Here is a 21,609-nt window from a genome sequence, read left to right as displayed (position 1 = left end):
TTCAGTGCTTGAACAGCAACTCATTTCTTTCTCAGATGCATACCTCGCCTACCACTAGCAAGTTTTAAAAAACAAAGAACACAAACCACGACTGCTGCACAGTTCTGAAAGTTTGAGCGCAGAGCTGGGCGCCCCACGCTAAACAGCACACCTCCTCACATCCGTGGGGACCCGAACACCCACCCCAGCGGCCCGGGCCAGCGGGCAGCAGTCCCACACAGCCGGGCAGCCCTCCCTCCGCCAGGCGCCCCTCACAGGGCGCCCGCCGAAGCAAGGCCCAGCCCGGGGGCTCCTGCGGGGCGGAGGGAGCCGTGCCGACAGAGGCCTGTGGCGCAGCTCAGGGGGGCCGCGGAGACGACGGCCTCCAAGTCACCGCCCCGCGCCTCTCGGCCGACCCCCCCTCACCGAGGGGGAGCGGGCCAGCACCCAGCAGACGGTCGCCACCTCCCCCGGAGGTCGAGGGACCGTTAACCCTCAGCGACGAGAGTAACGGACGCGATCCGCCCCACCGCCGCCACGTGACCCGCGGCTGCGCCCCACCACCTCCACCTCCCCCGCCGGCCTGCCCCGGCCGCGCGGTGCATTGTGGGAGTGACGGTAAGATGGCGGCGGCCGCCGCTGGACTGAGCTGGAGACGAGTGTCTTCCTCTACGGGGCCGGTACCGCGCTCCCGCCACGGGCACCGCGCGGTCGCCATCCGCGAGCTGGTCATTATCTTCGGGGGCGGCAACGAGGGCATCGCCGACGAGCTGCACGTCTACAACACGGGTGCGCGGGGCGGGGCGGCGGGCGCGGCCCGCCGCGGGCGGGGAGGGGGGGTACGCAGGGAGGACGGCGGGGCCGGGCCGCGTCGGGCCGGGGCTGTGAGGCGTGAGGGTGGGGGGACGACGACGACAGCGGTGCTGCTGTCATGTCTCTAGCCGCCGGCGGCACCGGCTGAGCACCGGCCTCCTCACAGCGGGGGAGGAGATGCCCCCCCCCGAGCCTCCTGCCCTCCCCGGGACTGCCCGCGGGGGAAGGAAGCTGGAAAATCTCTTTATGCGCCTCGCGTCTTGTTCTGCTATCCCAGCCCCTCGTCCTGCGGTGCAGAGTCTCCCCTGGCAGGTCGTCGGCTGAATGACTGGAGACTGGATGAGCCCCCTCGAGCGTCCAGATCCTCCTCCTTCTTCCCTCTGGTGGCAGCTCACCACAGCTGAACACGCTGAAGTAGAGATCTTGGTTAGAAAAGCGAACATGTTGGCATTGGGAGCCTTTCCAATCAGGAAGCTGCCCAAGACTGATTTTATTCGTGAAAGATTAGTTGCCTACACAGTTCCTGTACGGGATGCTGTATGAGGCTGGGAAACTTTTGTGTAATTTCAGAGCTTGGGCTGAGATGGGAGAGTTAGGGGGGGCTGATCTGTGCTTCTCAGTCATCCGGTGTTGGCTTCTTGTGCAACATACCAAAAGCATGAAAGTGAGAGCATGTTAACTAGCCTCTTAACTTGCCAACTTTTAAGAATCATTCAAAAGTTACTCTTATTATGCCCCGCCCCTCCCCCCCCCCCCCCCCAAAAAAAAAAAAAGGTGATGCTATTTTTGCTGAGTGTTTTTGAGGTAAGGTCTGGGAGCACAAACATGTTTGGGAGGTTTTTGGAGTTTAGTAAGAGGAAATGCTTACTGTTAGAGTTCATCCAAGCACAGTTTTCAATGGTAGCTTAAAGACCTGCTCTACTCAAGCACATATTTTTTTTTTAATCTGTTAACCTTTTAGTTTTGATGAGTAGTCTAAAGAAAGCTCATAGATAGTGCAGTTATACTGTCTTTAAGAACAGAGGTTCTGATGGGTGCCTTTGGAGTGGATCTTAACATCCCTTTTTTTATTTTTCTGTCCAGACTTTCTGCTAAAGGTGCCCTTCTTTGCGGCAGTGACAAAAAGGGATCACGACTCAGTTGTTCCAGTTCCCAGATGGGTGTTTGGCCCAAACTGACCTTGGGGGGGAGGGGCTTAAGGTGCAGGGTTGTGACCTGAACTGCCTGAGTTTGGGATGTCATCCATGGCTCTTGCTATGAGTGTAATGACTTCTGACAAGCTGGCACGCAGCGAGGGCATCGTAGTGCCCTGCAGCAACATTCACTGGAAGCTTCTACTTTCACACTTTTCCTCTTCACGCTCATGAAAAAAGCTCAGGAAAAAGGAGACAGTATCTCTTGTAATTCTTTCGCTCCAGAATAGTTTAAACACCACTGTGCTGCTGTTGGATCAGGCAGTCTCAGTTACTCTTTCTTGCCTCCGTGCCTCTCCTCTCACATGTGTCAGTGCAAGTGCTCTGTAGATATTACCATTAGTCCCAGAACAGTGTAATTACTTTTTCAATAGGGCTATTAAGTCCAGGCACACTGCCATGCTGCTGTAGCTCTAACAATTCTGTTTCTAGGGCTAGCTTCCTCTGAGTTAACATAGTTATCTCTTTTGAGTGGAACTGCACTTATATTCCTCATTAGCCTCTTTTTTTGGCAAGTCTATTAAATTGCTAGGTGACTCTTGGTAACTGACTTAGTTACAGTGACCTCGTGCTCATTCATATATTGAATAATATTGGTTTGATAGAGGTGTTTGCTTTTCTTTTTATTAAAAGATAATTTAATATCTATATTTTTGTTATATTTGCTATATAATTTAATCTTTATAAATATTTATTTATTAAAAATTCAGTTAAAACAGTGTTAAACAAACAGCCCATTCACAGTTATCTACAGGTAAAAGGTAATTCTTTAGAAAGCAGAGGTGTTTAAAAATATACTTTTCTTCTCAGTGTTTGAAATTTCTCTTTTTTTTTTTTTTTCTCCCCCACCCCCTATAGCTACAAATCAGTGGTTCCTTCCTGCTGTAAGGGGAGATATTCCTCCAGGCTGTGCAGCACATGGATTTGTTTGTGATGGTACCAGAATACTAGTTTTTGGAGGAATGGTTGAATATGGAAGATACAGTAATGATTTATATGAATTACAGGTAGGAAATGTATTAAGATGTTTCAGTTTTGAGGACTACTTTATTTATCTATGTATGAGCAAATGTGGTTTATATTACCAACTGCAGAGGAACCTTAGATGAGCTTTGTTCTGCTCCAGAAAGAATAAACTCTTTAAATGGGTCCTGAAGATGGAGAAAATCTAAATAACTTTGAAAAAGAGACTTCCATCTAGTTTAAATAAAATAAAAAATATTTAATGTTTTATGAAGATTAGCTCTTATGCGTCCCATTTAATGTATCTCCTAAGAAAAGCCCAGCATTCCCTTAAAAATAATTCAGAAAATATACAGTTGTTAATATTATCTGAATTCTATTGACTATGAATGCCTATAAATGAAGATATTTCTGAATATATATTTCTTGTCATTAAGGCAAGTCGATGGCTCTGGAAAAAAGTAAAACCTCAGGCTCCTTCCACTGGATCACCACCTTGTCCTCGACTTGGCCACAGCTTTTCTTTATATGGTAACAAGTGCTATTTATTTGGTGGCCTGGCAAATGAAAGTGAAGATTCAAATAATAACGTTCCCAGGTATGCTGATTTGGTTTGAAATCGATGTCTTTAAAAGTAAATTACTAGATACGACAACTTTGAAGAGGAACATTCTAGGGAGGCTGTCCTGTGTATCAAGTACTCACATTTGGATTATTTATGCAATGGAGGGGTTACGTGCTCAGAAACTTAAATATTTATTAAATTTGAGTGGTTTTGAGATAAAATCTGGGAGCACAGACATGTTTTGGAGGTTTTTTGAGTTTATTAAGAGGAAAATGCTTACTGTTAGAGTTCATCCACTCAAAAACCCCAACCCTACAATAGTACAATATTTAATAAATATTTATTATTTAAGCTCATCCCTTAATATGTAACACTTATTGACAGCTCTAACACTTCTGGAGGGAAACCTGAGTAGATTTAGGTATTTTTCCAAGTATTTGGGGTGATGTTTTTAAGAATGGCTTGTTTGTTAGAACTACTTAAATCAGCAGAGTCTCATGAGTCATCAGGGAATTCACAATAGAAGTTCCCTCTATAATGCTGCGGAAAACAGTTATGAATTGATCTGGAAATTTTTTAAAGTAACAGCTGAAGTTGCCTTTATTATTGGCAAACGGTGTTATAATGGTGAAGTTTTATATCCACATTTCCCTGCAGTTCAGAGTGCTTTTATCCACTGAGCTATAAACTGGCAATTTTAAGCTCGGTAAACAAGAGGTATCTGGTGTGAATGCCAAGATTTAAAGACCATTATCTAAAAATAACTTGCTGATAGATTCAGCAACAAATGGCTAATTGTCTGTTGGCCAGCCTGAAAACATCAGAAAAGAAACAGCTTCTTTTCACCTTTGTTGCCTTAGAGTTGCAGAAATTAATCTCTAATGTTCCATGTCTTTGTGTATTTCTCACAACTTTGCAGTTTATTCCAAGTTTGTCCATATGTAGTAATTTCTGCTAAGAATGTTTTTTACCAATTTACGCTGTATTACATGAAAGAAACATTGAATCAAGGATGATATGAAAACATGATTTCCTTAGAGGTAACTAGTTATAACAGTTCATTTTTTTGTGTTAAATCCATTTAATTTTGGTATTGTCCATAATGCCGTCAAATGTTCTGGGGATTTTAAAAATCTACACTCTCCCAAGACTGAAGTCTGTAATACTTGGAAGTGGTCAGGGTTTAAAGCTCACCTCTAATCTTGCTTATAAGAGAATTTTTCATACTTTGTCAATAATACCCTAGATATTTAAATGATTTCTATGAACTGGAGCTGCAGCACGGTTCTGGCGTTGTCGGCTGGAGTATTCCTGTGACCAAAGGGGTCTTGCCGTCTCCCCGAGAATCTCACACAGCCATCGTATACTGCAGAAAAGACTTGGGAAGTCCGAAGATGTATATTTTTGGAGGGATGTGTGGCTGTCGGCTTAATGATCTCTGGGAACTTGACATAGGTGAGTTGATTTGCCAGTAGAAGTCAGTGCAGGGGCCTTACTGTCTAAGAGGGAAAATTACAGTATATAATGATTAATGGCATGATGTCATGTGGCTATTATTGGGGCTTAGACCATGGTGTTATCCTTTTATAATTTTTGGAGTTAAATAGATACAGTGTTGGATGCATATATTATCCTCATTGATTTTGGTCACACTGTGAGGTTGTTTCCTTAGAATGCTTTGAAGACTGTCACTGTGATAACCAAGTTGAATAACTGTAATGAAACCATATCTTTTTGATAGACCGATAAAAAATTAGTTTGTCAATATTTCCTGTGAATTTTAAAAGAAGCTTTAAGTGCTTGTTGCTGCACTTTCTTTTTTAAAGTGGCCATCTTAAAAACACAAAATTTTGTTTTGTTGAATGTTAGAGGTATGTTCCCTTCTAAAATCCAGGTAGTGAAATACACAGTAACATGTTTTGTTTTGTTTTTTTTCTATTCTTTTAGAAACCATGACCTGGTCAAGACCAGAAACTAAAGGGACAGTACCACTTCCTCGCAGTCTCCATACGGCCAATGTAATAGGAAACAAGTATGTCTGTTGTTAAAAGCTCAACTCTAGAAAGGTACACCTAGTAGGAGAATGATGATGCTTGTCCACTACTGCTCAGTATAAACCGTCAGCCCTGTAGAGTACTTTTCTGCTTCTTTTGTCCTCGGTGGAAATTAAAAAGTACCATCATGAATTTAAGGTTATCAAACTGTCAGTGTTTCCATCCAGCAGGACAATCTGCCTGACCCACAAGCAGCTTTCTAGGTTTCTTAATGCACCTTTTTGCATTCTGGGGCGGACTCAGCTGGACCTGAGCTGGGTCTGTGATGAGCCAAATTGAGTGCCTCTATGTCTATGACACAATGAACTAGCTATGCAAAGAAAACTGCCCAAAGAGTAGAACTAGTTCTAGGCAAAACCATTCCATGTTTTTGCGGGCCAGTTTTGGTGTAGTCTGTTCCTCATTACTTTGCTTCTTGCCGGTGTGGTTTGTTTTGGCAGATAGCATGGATAAAATGGACTTTCAAACTTGGATTTCAGTTCATTTTATATCAGCCTACAAGCTGGTGTGAGGAGAAAGAAGCAAGGGGGGGAAAGAAGTGTGAAAGCTTTGTATGTTATGATCCAAGGGCTTAGCTTTTTATTATTTACATAAAATGTTACTAGTTTGTAGCTTGCATTTGAATTTTGTTATCTGACTTAGATACTGGTCTTTTAATTTTAGAATGGTCTATTGAGAGATCTGCAGTAAAGGGCTGTAGAAACTCCATGTAAATGTGTGATTTCTGGAGAGTATTAGCAGTTTGGTGGTTTGTAAAAAGACACAGTATTTAACTTCTGTTTCTGGCAAGTTTGAGGAGTTTGGGGTGGGGTTTGTTTGGTTGTTTTTTTAATTGGTTAACTTACTCAAAAATTTCAGAAGGTAGATGTCTGCAACAATACTTTCTAAAGAGAGTAGACACAAATAAAATCTGCTGTAAACCAGAACTGTAAAGCACTGGAAATTTTCTGTTTTGTCCTAGTTTGAGAGAGCACATGCAGCAGATCTGGATGTTAATTGGCTTTTCTTTTCTTTTTCCCTCTTCCCTATTTTCCTATATTTCAGAATGTATGTTTTTGGTGGATGGGTTCCACAGTCAGCAGGAGGTGAAATTTCTGCTCATGATGGTGAATGGAAATGTACCGGTTCATTTTCTTATCTTAATTTGGGTCAGTGTTTCTGCCTTTCTGGGAGTGGGCATTTTGAATTAATACTTTCTTAACAGAGTAGAATAAATATTTTGAAGACCCTGAGAAAAGTTTTAGGATACACAGTCGTAATCCTGAATGACTAAAGATGTCAGTTTTTTACATCTTTCTTAAGAAGTTATTTTTTTATTATTATTATTATTTTTCTTTGAACATTCATCAGGTTTGCTGATGCAAATCTTTGTTCATACAACTTTAATGCTAAGTAATAGAGATAATCCTTCATTTATAGTAGGACACAAGAGACAGATCCTGAAATGATTTTTTTTCTAAACGTGATAGTACTGTCCTTGAATCCTCAACTTCTGATCTTGTGGTTGCCTGAGAGAGACAACCAGAGGTCAGAAAATTCATCCTGTATTAACTGATCGTATCTTGCAAACTAATTGGAAAGCGACCTTCTCTTTGTAATGTTGCAAATTGAAATGCAATTGTCTATAAAACCAGAGGTGATTTATTTTCATTTTCTCTGAGCACTTAAGTGTATTAACATCTGTATTTATTGCATGTTTTGGAAAACATCTAGAAACTAAATTTTTCAAGTTTCATTTACTAGATACCACAGAATGGATAGGTCTGATCTCAGATTGCCAGGAGGACAAAAGTAACTTGTTACCAGGGCCAAGAGCAGGACACTGTGCTGTAGCGGTTGGCACTCGTCTGTATATCTGGAGTGGTAGAGATGGTTACAGAAAAGCTTGGAACAATCAAGTTTGCTGCAAAGATCTTTGGTACCTTGATACTGGTGAGTCAGAAATAAGTAAAAGACTTGTACTGTGTTCCATATTTTATTAACGTATGGCAAGCTGGCATCATTGATGATCAGAACATCTAAAGCTGTAGCAAACTCAAAGATTATTTAAATTTTGAAGCTTATTGAAATAAACCACACTTCACTGTTGATTGTTTGAAGGCTACAGCTATAACTTAAACTGAAAAAATTAGGAAGGCTTGTTTAAAGCCTCCAAAAGAACTTTGTGGATACATTCTGCACTGCATGCCATAGTCAGTAGATAAAAGGTGGTAAAGGTTGTTTTACCTAAACTCGAGGTTCCTGGCCTCTCTTCTTAGTGATCTTTTCTGCTGCTACTTACTCTTTTTTACCAAACCCCTCCTTCTCTTGGGATCATTGCTGCTGCTGCTTCCTCATCTCTTGGACTGCAAAAAGATACTGTCGAATCTGAGAAAAGACCAAATTGTTCCTGGGTCTGAAGAGAATTCTGGAGCACTAATCACTTATTAGTAGCTGGCTTGATGGCAGGACACTGAGATGGTATTGGAAGAGAGGGAACTAGAATAGTACTTTTGGGAGGAAGTTGTTGCCCGCTCAAGCAGAAGCATTAGAATGGTTGAGGGAGATCGTGAAACATTTAGGAGATCGTGATTGTTTTCTTTTTTTTCTTTTTTTTTTTTTTTTTTCCTTCCCCCACACCTAGAGAAGTCAGAAGATGAAAAAGAAAAGGGGAGGGATATGCTTGAGAGCGCAGCCTAGCGAGGCATCAAGGCAAGTGAGAGGAGCAGGTCATTGGCATTGAATCATGCCTCTGCAGAAGTTTGAGGGAAAGCTCACTTTAGCTACAGAGAGCAAGCAAAAAAGAAAGAGAGTCCTCTGTGAATCCTTTCCAGGAATACATAAAGCTTTAGGAGCCAAAGAACTGTGTGCAGCCTTTTAGGAAAGGATGAGGATCTCTTATCTCTGTAATCCCAATGTATATTCAACCCAAATACTTACTGGCAGCTGAAGAACCATTAAAAAACAAAGCATCAAAACCTCAGCATTTTTGAACACTCAAGAATGGCACTTTATAATTCTCTGACTTGACTTGCTACCTTTGACAACTGCTTCTTGTTGAATTTGGTATATATTGTTCATAAGTGAAAAAGGAGCTATTGGTTTTGCTTGCGTTCTATAGATATTTCTTAAATTGATAAAGGAGGGCAATTTCAACATGCTATCTGTGTTTTATTGGTTTCTTGTAGAGAAACCTCCAGCACCATCACAGGTACAGCTGATTAGAGCTACAACCAACTCTTTTCAAGTGAAATGGGATGAAGTACCTACAGTTGAAGGATATCTTCTTCAGTTACATGCTGACTCACCAGTGCCATCAGTGACTGGAGTAGCTGGTACTGGGGTTCCTGAGACATCAGTGCTGAGTTCACAAGGTAGTAGCCAGATCACGTTACACTAATGTTTGTGCAAAGGTAGAGGATTGCAAAAGTAATTGATATGAGTTTGTTAAAAAAAAAAATCATTTTGAGAGAGACCCTATTTCTTTGGTTATTCCCAAAAATCTTTGCATCATAATTATGGAAAACTCAGCTTTAGCTTGTCTCTGTCAGTTTTGGCCAGCTGTCTGAATATGAAGATATCTGTACAGTGCTGGGCACAATTTGAGAAAGGAAACACTGAGGAAAGGATTTTATCTGACTGTTTGGACATGCAGTTTCATTTCAGTCTTACAACCACGTCGTCCTTCAGGCAACTTCGGGTCTCCCTCTTGCTTACTGGAATAGATTCCAACCAAAATAATGTTAAGTTTTATGTAACTGATTGGAATTTGCTTTTGTTTACCTGAAAGGTGGCTCTTCTCTACATCAAAGTCCACAATCTTTGCCTAGTGTCCCTTATCCAGAAATGAAGGTGGATCATCCCAGCCAAACAAATAATGTCATTCCTAATAACGTAAGTGTAAACTGAAAAATGCCTAAGTGGCCAATAGTGCGGGAAAGTGAGAGAACTGCTAAAACACTTTCTCTTAGAAAAAAAAACCAAAATCAAACAAACCAAAAAAAGACACCTGCTGAAAAAATTGTGTCTGTTTTCTTATATCCTTTTTACTTTTATGATTTACAGTCTTTAAAGTCCTCTTCCTGGTAATGCAGAAAGGAAACTGCAACTGTATTGACTTCCAGAATGCTAACTGGGAGCCTGATACCAGTAGAAATACTATTCATCCTCAAAATGTTGGTGAAATTGATGTGGAAGGCAAAAAGGATAAGGCATATTCCTTCTTTGTTAGTGTTTTTATGCTTATCTGCTTAGTTGTAGATTCCAACTACAGTATAAACCCAATTATTATCTATTCTGGTTGTGCAGTTGTACATGGTCCACTGTTTTGCGAATTTAAAAGAAAGAGGGAGGACAAACTCTGGCTAAAGGACCATATTTTTAGAAATTTAGAGCTTTTCTTAATTGTGTAAGGCCTTGGATCTGTATGGGATCCATAATTTATTCTCATAGAAAACGCATCGGGAAATACTATAAATTTTACTAACAGTAGAAATATCTTAAGTATGTGCCAGAAAAGCAAAGGTTGAAAGCCTCTGTAATTGTGATTTTTTTTTTTTTTCCCCACCCCCTCAAGTCCCCCCAGTAGGCTAAATGTATGCGTCAACGAACTTCCATGTAATAACATAAGAATGTGGGCTCACTCTCAGGTAAAATTTAGTATGTGTCAGGTCAGGGACACTTACAAGTCAACTTGGAGTTTGAGTCTTTGTAATGTAATGGCGAAGATAAGGTGGATTGTGAGATTGGTTTCTTGTTTTAATTTAAAGTGCTAGGGGTTTTGTTGGAGGATTTTTGTTTGTTGTTTTCAAGCAAGCATTTTCATGCCATGTTTGCAAATGAATTTCTGAACTTTGCAGTTAAACATTAACAAATGTGTTGTTTTGGTTAGGTCCAAGTTTCCCTTTCATCCAACTCATTATTAAAAGTAGAAGGAAAAGAAAAGGTTGCAGCACCTGAAAACAAGATTACACAGGAGACTATGAAAAACCATGCAGATGCTACAGGATTCAAAGAATCAAATGCCCCTTCTCTCTTGCCTGTTTGTACTTCAAGTAAGATGACTATAGAATAAAAATTAATTAAAAAGTGAGAGTTAAAATTCATCTCATAAACATAAAATAAGATTATTTCTGTCTTGCAATTTAAAATTATTTTAGAGGCCTTCGTAGTTTAAAAACAATAAACTTGTGCTAGTTATTACTGTACATATTTTTAGAAGATACAGGGAAAAACGAAAGCTTAAGTTGTTTGAAATGTGCAAGGGACATGAAATTATCAATGTATTCATCATTATTATGATGGCAAATGTGTCTCTAAACATAAATAGCCCTTTTTAACATCAAAGAACAGACTGACAGGATCAGATTCATTTTACAACATTAAGGTGATAGTAACTCCAGGCGCTCTGTGCCACTACTTCTGTCTGTTAATATTGAAAAGCTATTAGCCGATGTAAAATTTTAGGTGACGTAGAGGAGCATGTTTCTCTCTTAACTGTAGTGGAAATAGAAGATGACTAGGTACTGATTTAGGGATTTCACTGAAGTGCCTTATGTTCAGTGTGGTAAATCCAGGCTCAATCAACTGGTCTGCTTATATTTCACTTTCATGTAATTTATAGGTTGTTGGATTTTCATTTTATTCACAGTGTAATTAATTGTGTGGAAATTTTGGATCTTAGTGAGAAACAGACTTCCACAGTAGTTAATCTTAAGTTGATTGTTACAAATCTGTGATACTGATTTGTGTGGATTCTTTCTCTTTATATTAGGATTTGTTTCCAAATTAATCATTTCATAACAGAATAGATATAGAATAGCAAGCTTAAAAAAAAAGGAAATCGCCATTTTAATATTACTGTTTACATATATCTCTTTATGACTGTGCAGACAGACTCTTGTTAAATTATATACCTAAAAAAAGCATTAGCAATTAATATAATCAGATCTATTCTAACCTAAATCTAAGCTAACCTCTGGTTTTATATGAAACTACAGCCATTAGATCAAGTTGAGATTTGTTAGGTGTGACCGGTACTGAATTCTGGTTAATATTTTCCTTTTCTTAAGGTCCTCAGACTTCAGCAAATGTAGGTGAATTACATGACTTGGACAAACGAACTGTAAATCCTGATGCTTCTGTATCCAGTACTGTCTCCAGCACACAAACTATGGTAACCCAGCAGGCTGTTAAAACTGAATCATCAAGTACAAATGGGGCAGTTGTTAAAGATGAAACTTCACTAACAACATTCAATTCAAAATCTGAAGGTTTGAAATGTGTTTCACATACTGTATTTTGAGCCATATATATCTAAGGCCATCAGAGTTCCTCTAGTGTGGTGGGATCCCCATCTTGACTAGTACTTGGGATTGAGATAGGGCTTTGGGCATTGAGGACCTTGGGCAGCATGGATGATCTCTGCTATGATTTAAACATCTTTTAAAATCAGGATATTCCTTTTATACGTTTGTAAACCTCTTTGTTTCCTGTAAGTGAAAAGTCCTTTAAATCTTCATTTATGCAGAAGCCCATTTTCCAAATAACAGTAGCAGCCAGCTTTGGTACCCGTAGCACATTTGCTTTCATTCAGTGATTGTCTATTTAGTCAGCAAAAGACTACAAGTAGTAACCTTAGATAGTTATGATTTTAAACAATTGACCCCTGTAACAAATATGGTCAGTTCATGTGGCTAGCTCGCCACTAGTCAAATGTGGTGACAGTGTCTGCTTGAAATATCCTAAATAAGCAGCAATGCAGACACTAAACATATTGGTAGTTTTTCAAGTTTTGTTTTTCGTGAATATCAACAGGCTGTGCTTTTGCCACTGTTTTGAGTATTAGCTGTATTCTTTTATTGATACTGTGTGAGTAGTGTAATTTTTACCTAACAGTATTGTATTTTAAAAGCAAAAACCAGAAACACAAGTATAGAACACTAATATTCCCTTGTGTTGCTTGTGTTCTTTGATTTGTCTTTTTTTTTTAAGATTACATTTTAAATTTAATAAATGTTCTTTTTCCCATTTGTTAGGATTGTTTAAAGATTAGCTGCTCATGTTCAGAATTCAGACTGTATTGATGTCAGAAACAATGCATTCAAATTAAGATTTCATGCTTAGACTATTCATACAGTGTCATCAGTATGTGCCTCAATCTGGTATTTAGATTATTTGTTCACAAATATTTCACATCGATTTCATAGTTCTGTCACTTTTTAGGATTTTCTGAGTCCTGCCTTCTGTTTCTATTATCTGTAGCAGCCTGCAATGCCAGGCTCTTACAGTTGTTCTGTGAATATGACGCAAGCCAAAATTAGTTGTTTGTGTTATAAATAGAACTGCATGCAAAAGAAGTCTGAGACGTACTTTTGCAACAAATACTTGTAAATGGCTATTGAGGTCAGCTTTCATACTCCAGACTTTCTGTTAAATTTTTCATATCACTTAAGCTTTTTAAATATAACTTTTTGGTTTTAGCTGCTGAAACTTCTTATATTATGGCTTCAACAAAGGTCAATACTGGACAGACAAATGATTCACACTCCTCTGTAAGTCTGAAAAAGTATAATCGATTTGCTGTATTTATTGTTCTGTTGATTAGTTCTAAGGGCTCTTCTGTTTTCCTTTAATGATATCTCTGAAAGAAAAGCAATATATATTTAGGGCTTGAAGTGAATAATACAAGGGTAAACATTTCTGTTGTAAAACTAATTGCATTGTGTGGGTTTGATTTGAGTCTCAGTAGCAGTTGTTTAGTTGGGAGGAGATCCAAGTATGTGTTTCAGCTGTTGAATCATTTTTATCGACTGGCACAGTGGAATGGTCTCTCTGCTGCATGATGTGCAAATGTAAAATGCTTTTCTCTATGCACAACTGAATTTAAAATGAAGTATGTATTAGATCAGACTAGTGTTAGCTGCTGATCTATAGGTTTGAAACGTAACTAAACTGACATCTTGATGTTTTTCTCTAGAGGAGATGGGGACTGGCTATGCAAGCTGTAAATACTGCCTGAAAAAGTAAATGCTTCCTATTTCACCTGCTTACAACTTAATACACAAAACCAAGGTGCCACTGTTGCCACCAAAAGAGAGGAGCTAAGGATGGGCGGCAGCAGCTGACACTGAAGGGTTGGGGTGCTTTTACCAAGGGCAGCTCCTGCCCCTTTTCCATGCCAGCAGGACCATGGCCTGTCTGTGCTGGGCACACTGACTATGCAAGCACCCTCCCTGGTGCCTGGAGGCGGGCAAGAAAGTTGGTTTGTCTTTCTGCGCCAGTCAGGAGCAGTTCCCATGCCCTCCACCACTATCGCCTCATGCCACAGCAGAGGCCCTGTTCTCAGCCGCAAGCGAGTTACCAGCGGCTTGAAAGAGGGTGTGTTTGGTGCTGAGGTGTAGCTGAATCCCAAGTTCAGCTACTGATGTTGGACCATGTTGTGGAACTTCTTGATGTCTGAGTGAAATTAACTCACAACTACATGCTGCTACAGACACCTAGTTCTACAGCTTTAAATTTCTTCCCCTCCCTGTTTAAACTAGAATGTCAAAGGTGCCATCCCAGCTATTTTCTTTTAAATGATAGACTGTGTCTAAATCAGTGTATAAGAACTAGTTTGTTTTGAACAGTATTTTAATAATACATGCATATTCATTTAAAGTATAAGAAAGTAACACTGGTATAAAAGGGGGTTGTCTCTTACATTTACTAGAGTCTTAACATTTTTTTTGCATTACACTGAAGTACGGGTAGTCTACATAATGTGTTCTTCCAATACTAGAAAACCCCACAAAGACAGATGGCACCCGTGAAAACAAGAGACCGGCAGTGGTATGATGTTGGCATTTTTAAGAACAACAGCGCTGTGGTGAGCCAGTTCTACTTGCTGCCAGAGGAAACGCTGAGCATCTCTAACAAGGTAGCTGCTAATTCTTCTCTGACATAACTTGCACATACATAGTTTGGAATCTGTTGCTCACATGGTTGACAACAAAATGTGGGATTTTCTGATACTGCAGCAGGATCTGGTGCTTATAGGAGTTTTGTATTTCACGATCAGTAGTTCCTCATGTGTTTTACTCAGTTTTTTTAATATTTCCTAAACCAGATTAATTCTCTTCTGTTGTTTTGGTATGATAACACGGAATGTCTTATTTTGCTATCACTAATTATTTCTGTATTTCTATTTCTAGCCTCAGGAAAGAACTTTAAATTTAGTGAACTTTCAAACGAATCCTTAAAAACTTAAAAATACCCACAACTTCTTAAGACATTATTTTAGTACAGCATTGAAATGTCTCAATCAAAGTTTCTTCTCTGTTTCCAGAATCTTTGCTTACAAATTGTTAAAGATACTAATAAGATATAGGCTAGGCTGTTTAAGAAGACTAGATATGGAACTGCAGTGTGTTTTGTATTAGATTTCTCGAACTTATTGTTGTTGCACATGTAAGTTTATCTATGAAAATGCTATGTGTGAAACTTGCAAAAATATTGCAGTTTTGATGGTGACAGTGTAAATTAATGATGTCCTAGTAAACTAGAAACAAAAATGATGGGTATATGTTTTCTTGAAACAAAAGAACAAAAGAAACAAAAGAACAGAACACTTTCTTTGAAAGCACTTCTATAAATATTGCACATCTCAAGTTTTGAAGAGCGTAGTGCATTTTGCAGTGTTTACATTTCTTGTGATTTCTTATACATTATTCAGAAGGAAAATAGTTCCATCAGAAGTTTCAAGGATGCATCAATGCATATTTTAAACATGGAAGTACAGTAGGACTTATGTTTCAGAAACCTATTTGTTACGAACTTACAGTGCTTTTCTTTAAAAACATTTTTATTACCTATACCTCAAATTGCAACTCCTAACTATATGAATAACTGTTTTTGAAAGAAAAATATGTATAGGACAGAAGAATATGCTAATTATATCATAAGCTATACAGTTGGAAATACTACTTTGCTGTTACTTTACTGAGTAAAAATAACCAAGAGGTGCAGTTCAATTTAAATGACTGAGAAATGGGAGGGTTTTTTGGTTGGAGATGTAGTCTCATATCGCATCTTAGATCAGCTGTTTTGAGGTGGCCTAGTGCCTCAGTCAGAACCTTTTTGTAAATTCTGATTTATTTACAAAAGTATTAGATAGAATTTTGATTTCAATTAAACTTATTAACCTCTGTTTATGGCTACCCACGTTAAATTTTTTTAGGCTAGTTGTGTTTTGAATATTTTAAAAATTAACACAAATACTGCTTTATTTTCAGATGGAAAGTGCAAATGTACCAGACTACAGATTACTTAAGAAACAGGATCTTTTTCCAGGCACAGTGTACAGGTTCAGAGTTGCTGCAATTAATGGCTGTGGTGTTGGGCCTTTCAGTAAAATCAGTGAATTCAAGACTTGCATTCCAGGTTTTCCTGGAGCTCCTTCAACAGTCAAAATCACCAAGGTGAGAAATATAGCTAATTCTAGTTCTGTTGTATAAAATTATGGTCACAAGCTTAATCTCAGAACTCTTGGGTTTAGTTGGTTTGTTGTTGGGGTTTTTCTAAAGTTAAAATTGTTGTATAAAATAGTGTCAAATGCTTACTTGAATAATTCTGCTCAATGAAATATTCTTTAAGAAATTTGCTATAAAGAATTATTTTAAGACTTAACGATCATGTTGCCAGATACACATCTTACTCAATCATCTGATACTTTCCTCGTGATTTTCTCTTCCTGCATCCTTAAACCTATATGGATTTACTGTGTTTTGTTTTTTAAAAAAAAAAGTCAGAAGACACATCCTTACTTCCAAAGAGTGATGATGTTAGGTTAGAATTTTCAGATGATCTTTATATGTGGTTTTGTATTTTTTAATATATATATTTATACATATATATTGAGGTATCTAATGGTTACCTACACACTATCCCATTTTCTCCCTTTTTCTTCAGAGTGTAGACTGTATTCATCTTTCTTGGGAGCCTCCTGCTTCACCCTCTGGAAATATTTTAGAATATTCTGCCTACTTAGCAATCCGTTCCACACAATTACAGGAAAATCCAAGTCAGCTTGTATTTATGAGAATATACTGTGGTCTTAAAACGTCGTGTATAGTGACTGCTGCCCAGCTTTCAAACGCTCATGTTGATTATACTTCCCGACCTGCTATCGTGTTCAGAATTTCTGCAAAGAATGAGAGAGGATACGGACCGGCCACGCAAGTTCGATGGCTTCAAGGTAAAGTCGGTGTCAGATGCAGCATTTAAATGGGCTGTAGCTGTGGCGGAGAAAACAGTGTATTGTGTCTCTAGAGCCAATGCTTTTCTCAGCAGTGCATGTGAAATTTTTGAAATGTTTTGTTCCTTATACAAGTTTTAAGAAAATTTAGTTGTTGAATTTGGCATAACATTTAAAAAAAATATATTTTCTCACAAAGAGAAGCAAGTACTGAAATGTTGGTTATTGAGCCTTACCCAGTCCCTCAAATAATAAAAGCCTTGTAAACTTCTGATTTCCCTGGGCTTCACTTCAGCTCAAAGATTTTCCATTCTAATAAGAAATGCAGTTACACGCATGAGTTGTTTTTTTTCAATCTTTTCCCCCTCCTTATTAGAAAAATTTTTCATAAGGTGAATAAGGTGCATTTTTGTGATGCATATACACTTTAAAGTCTGTATTATAGCCAGAAGGGGTTTTGTCATCTTGTCTCTGTGCTTGAATTTGTACAGATTCATGATGAGCTGGGGATGGGAATGGATCCACTGAAAACAAAGATTACTTTTTAGCCTGATCAGTTGTGGCTCACCTTTTAAGTAAGCCAACCCAGGGGCTCAAAACAAGAAGTGTTTCTAGCTTCTCTTCTTATCCCACTCCTTCCCCTTTCTGGCTTAGCTTTCTGCTGGTTGGGGGCTGGCCTTGCTCAGCGAGAGGTCCTGTGACCATGGGGGAAGGTTGGGAAGCGCAGAGGGAGGGGAGCGTGCCCATCCCCTCGGGGAGTGACAAGCTCTTGTGTCTGGGGTTTAGCTGAGCTCTGGGTTTGAGAGCTGTGACCCACAGGGTGTGGGCTGAAAGCCAACTGTTGAATACACCATTGCTTGTTTTTTAACATCCGTATTCCTAAGGTGGAGAGCAACAATGAAGAAGTTGGCTTCTGTAATGCTTAGTATTCCGATGCTGTTTTTAACCCTTTAATTGGCGAGGGTTTTGACCATGATCTGTATCCCAGAACTCTGAAACGGTAGTTGTTTGAAAGTGTTTGACCATATACACAAGGTGAAATTATGAAACGCTTAACGATGTCTCCTTCTTTTTGCAGATATGAAAACATCAAGCTCAAAATAGAAACAACATAATAAATCTCAAGTTTCGAATGTAGTGTTTAATGTAACTCTTGTACTATTTGTAAATGCTACAAATATTTTATTTTTGCATTGTTTTTATCTTAAAAATATATAACCTTTTTTACGTTTGAAACATCAGCGTTATACAGCCTTGCTCTCAGGTATGACTACCAGATAGGAACTATATTGAAGATGGTGGGATGGAGAACCATACTCCATCCAGTAACTCTTTTCAGTAGTGATAGTTAAAATGTAAAAAATACACAGTTTCAAATTAAAAATAAATAAATACAAAATTGACATATGCAGTAGTATTTGAGGTAGAGTCCCCATTATTGCTACAGATCGTGCATAGATAATTTGTAAGATTTGGTATATAAGCAAATTCTCTTTGGTTTCGGTTCTTTATACCACATTCTTGATTGTGGTGCCTGAGTACAAGGCAAGAATTTCCAGTTATATAGTAACTTAAAATGTATAAATATTTTAATATATACTTTTTTTGTAAAGAAATGATTTTTCTACTATTTGTAACAAATATCTTAATCTTGAAAGACATCCCCTGAAGATTTAAAAGGAAAAATATGAACTTAGTAATTTCTCTTATTACAAAAAACGCAAATTCATTGTAAATGCACTACTAATATTTAGAATTATCCTTTTGTAGTTGTACAAATCTTAAACTTGTAAATACCGATGTTTACAAGAGACCTTTCTGGTCTTGTATGAAAACTTCCATGAGATTCATTCTCTTTTTTTTTTTTTTTTTTTTTTAAATCCATATGCTTTGCTTTTAGCATATGCTTGCTTTTTGCACTAATAATAACTTACCTCATTCCTGTGTTTGTAATCACTTGTGTTGCTTCCATAATGTTTCTGTAAACCTTCAATCTGAAAATTTTAACCAAAGTTTAGAATACATGGTAAGCAATTTTGCACATATTATATGGCAACTTTCAACATATTTATTCCAGTTAATCTTCTTAAGTGCTTGTTTGCTTTACCAGTATATCCTACCAATCAAGTTCAGTATCTCCCTTTTACTATGCATCATTGTACATTAACTAGCTAGCTGATAAATTCAACAAGCATTACTTCTAGGAATAGGTTGATCCATTCCTATGCTAAAAGAAAAAAAAATTGTTCACAGTAGTGAAATAAAGGTAAACATTTTAAAGGCTATTTATGTATCTATATATAAACCTATGTTTACCAAAGTGTAGAGGAAAATGGCTGAGTTGGACAAGGTCACTAGGTGAATAGATTGAGGCACCTAAATAAGATTTATTTTAAAATAAAGTCTAAATTATTTACCGTGCAATGAAGTTTATACTTTGCACTTTAATTTCGCCCCGAATGCCAAAAGACTGTATATCAAGGTAGAATTTCTTGCCTCTGCCAGTTAAATTTGTCTTAAGAACGTTTGTAAATATATAAACTAAAATAAATGATGTGCCTGGTTTGGTGGGAGAAGTATCATTAAAATATTAGATTTAACAGCTCGAGTATCCCAGAGCAGATTTAATAGCCAAGTTTTAGCTACCCTGAAAATCAGGGTTATAATGGAAGTGCTGATACAGCCTTAATTATTGCAACACATCACATGCTATAATAGCATATAAAAAGTGCTGGGGACCATAAATCGCTATAATAGTGTTAATCGTGGCACAGGAGTAATACATGTGGTTTTACTCCAGAGAAAAATCTTGTAGTTATGGCAATGACAGATATCCCAGATTCACTTTAAAGAGTGTTTATAGTATGAATGTATAGGACTTTTCCTGAAGTTAACTGGCTTTAAAATATTTGTGTTTTAATGGTCCATTTTATCAGGTATGATCTCACTACCAATACTGTCTGATAGCTAAAATACCATACACATCAACTGTTAACTAGAAGACTAGAACTTGGTTCTTCTTATTAGTACTGTGAAAGAAGCCTTTTAGAGAAAACACTTGTGGCTTTGATTTTGTTGGTTGATAGCTGTGATTGTAGAGTTGTTATTTAAGAATAAAATCAGTTGGGTATGTCTGGGTGGAGTTTTTTTGCACTTGGTTTCACATGCTTTGCACAATTTCTTTTTCAGTGGGTACGTCACAACTACCAAAGGGTAAAACTGTGGCGTTTTCAATGAAAGTATAATTTCCTTGTAAGTGTGCTTTCTTCAGCTGACTTGACACGAGATGTCACTTTCTCTTCTTTGTCCAAGTTGGGTGACGTTGAATAGTGATCATATGCAAACCTGCAGTTCCTCATGGTTTTACTTTAAAATGAAGTTGTGGTACACGCTGTAAAACACACTTTGTGGTCTGTTTTTAGAACTGTATTTATAAAGTCTAAATCACGGCTGTTTGCCTATCAACTAGATATCAGACAAATATTGATTGTTTGATTTTAAATTTGTTTGGAAGACTGTTGACATCAGCTCTTTGAGAATCTGTGTTATCCATTTGTTTCGTATCTCGCTAAGGGACATGTAACAGAAGCTGAAATCTATCGGATGACAGTATCCATAGTGTAGAAATGTCTAGGTTTACTAAACTCCTTAGGGAAGTTTTGACTGTGTAAGTATAGGCCAGTCATGCCAGTATGGGCAGACAATGCTACAGCTTCACCTTAAGAATGTTCTTGTGAAAGTGGAAATGAAGTGAACAATAACCTACACTTAGTGTTTTCAAAGTAATTATAGCAATATCTTTTGAATGTAGTTTGGAGTAGAGCACATGATCATGCCATAAACTCTGAAGATATAATAAGTATTACTGTTGTTATCTGATAGTTCAGGATAGCGAATTTGACGTGAACTTAGTCTTACAGCCTGCTACTTAACAACCTCTACAAGGAAACTGACATTTTGTACAATTCAAGTTGATCAGTCTTATTTCGAAGCATTGTTTGTTCTTTGTAATAAAGTGGTTGTCTTATCAAATGCATTGTAAACACTGAAGTGTATGTCTGTTTTTTCAAAGGTGTACCTGTACAAACTTCAAAATTCTGCCCTTCTTTAGAAAAGGGGATGATAGAGAGAAGAGAGTGAGTATATATTTCAGGGGCGGGGAGATGGTTTAATGATAAGCATTGTAATTTTTATGAAAGAGTAATAGTCAGTATTATTTCCCAGGCTACTTCTTCGTTACCTCATGGGTTTTTTTTTCTTAGTTGAGGTTCCCCAATTTCCCTGCCCCGCCTTCTGCAGTTGCTTCTGCTGTGCTCTCACCATTACTTCCACGCCTTCGCGCCGTGCCGCTTGCTGCCTGCAGCCTCTGAAATGAAATTTTGAGATTACTTCCCCTGTCCATACAGCAGTTACATTGCTGCTGTTCAAAATGAGTGACAGAGTTTGGTATTGCTTTGTTACAGTTTGTTAAAAAGATGGGAGATGAGTGAACACATAACACGCTCAGAAGGCGTCAGGCGTCTAGTAAGGATATGAATTGCGTGCATGTCTAACTGATCAAAATGTCACAGTCTCAGGGCAAGTTGCTAAATTCTCGTGGCAGTTGACTATGGGGAACTCCTGGAGAAATAAGTGAAGTGATAGCATGAGGGGTAACAGTTTTAAATGGAAAAAAAAGTAGATTTAGATTAGGTATAAGGATAAACTTCTTTATTTTGAGGGTGGTGAGATGCTGGACCAGGTTGCCCAGAGAGGTTGTTGAGGCCCCATCCCTGGAAGTGTTCAAGGCCAGGTTGGATGGGGCTTTGAGCAACCTGGTCTAGTGGA

The 21,609-nt window shown here is 38.3% G+C and overlaps 1 protein-coding gene across 2 annotated transcripts; it reads left to right on the top strand.

Annotated features, from left to right (window-relative positions):
* Positions 1-602: 602 nt before the first annotated feature.
* HCFC2 (host cell factor C2) lies at positions 603-20,818 on the top strand (the record flags this gene model as incomplete). Of its 2 annotated transcripts, XM_082498140.1 has the most annotated exons (16): positions 603-768; positions 2,844-2,992; positions 3,386-3,546; positions 4,760-4,968; positions 5,461-5,545; positions 6,612-6,715; positions 7,311-7,499; positions 8,735-8,920; positions 9,337-9,440; positions 10,438-10,600; positions 11,618-11,818; positions 13,029-13,099; positions 14,329-14,466; positions 15,821-16,006; positions 16,497-16,782; positions 17,861-20,818. In XM_082498140.1, the coding sequence occupies 16 exons, from the start codon at positions 603-605 to the stop codon at positions 17,884-17,886; spliced, it is 2,424 nt and encodes an 807-aa protein (XP_082354266.1). In that variant the 3' UTR covers positions 17,887-20,818. The 2 variants fall into 2 exon arrangements, with proteins under 2 accessions (XP_082354266.1, XP_082354265.1); XM_082498139.1 differs by lacking the exon at positions 17,861-20,818 and having other exon boundaries at positions 16,497-16,926.
* Between the last annotated feature and the right edge of the window lie 791 nt (positions 20,819-21,609).

This window comes from Vanellus vanellus (assembly GCF_965231255.1).
Source record: "Vanellus vanellus genome assembly, chromosome: 1".
Lineage (NCBI taxonomy): Eukaryota > Metazoa > Chordata > Aves > Charadriiformes > Charadriidae > Vanellus > Vanellus vanellus.
Note: the sequence above shows the minus strand (reverse complement) of the source record. Positions and strands in the feature narration are given on the sequence as shown.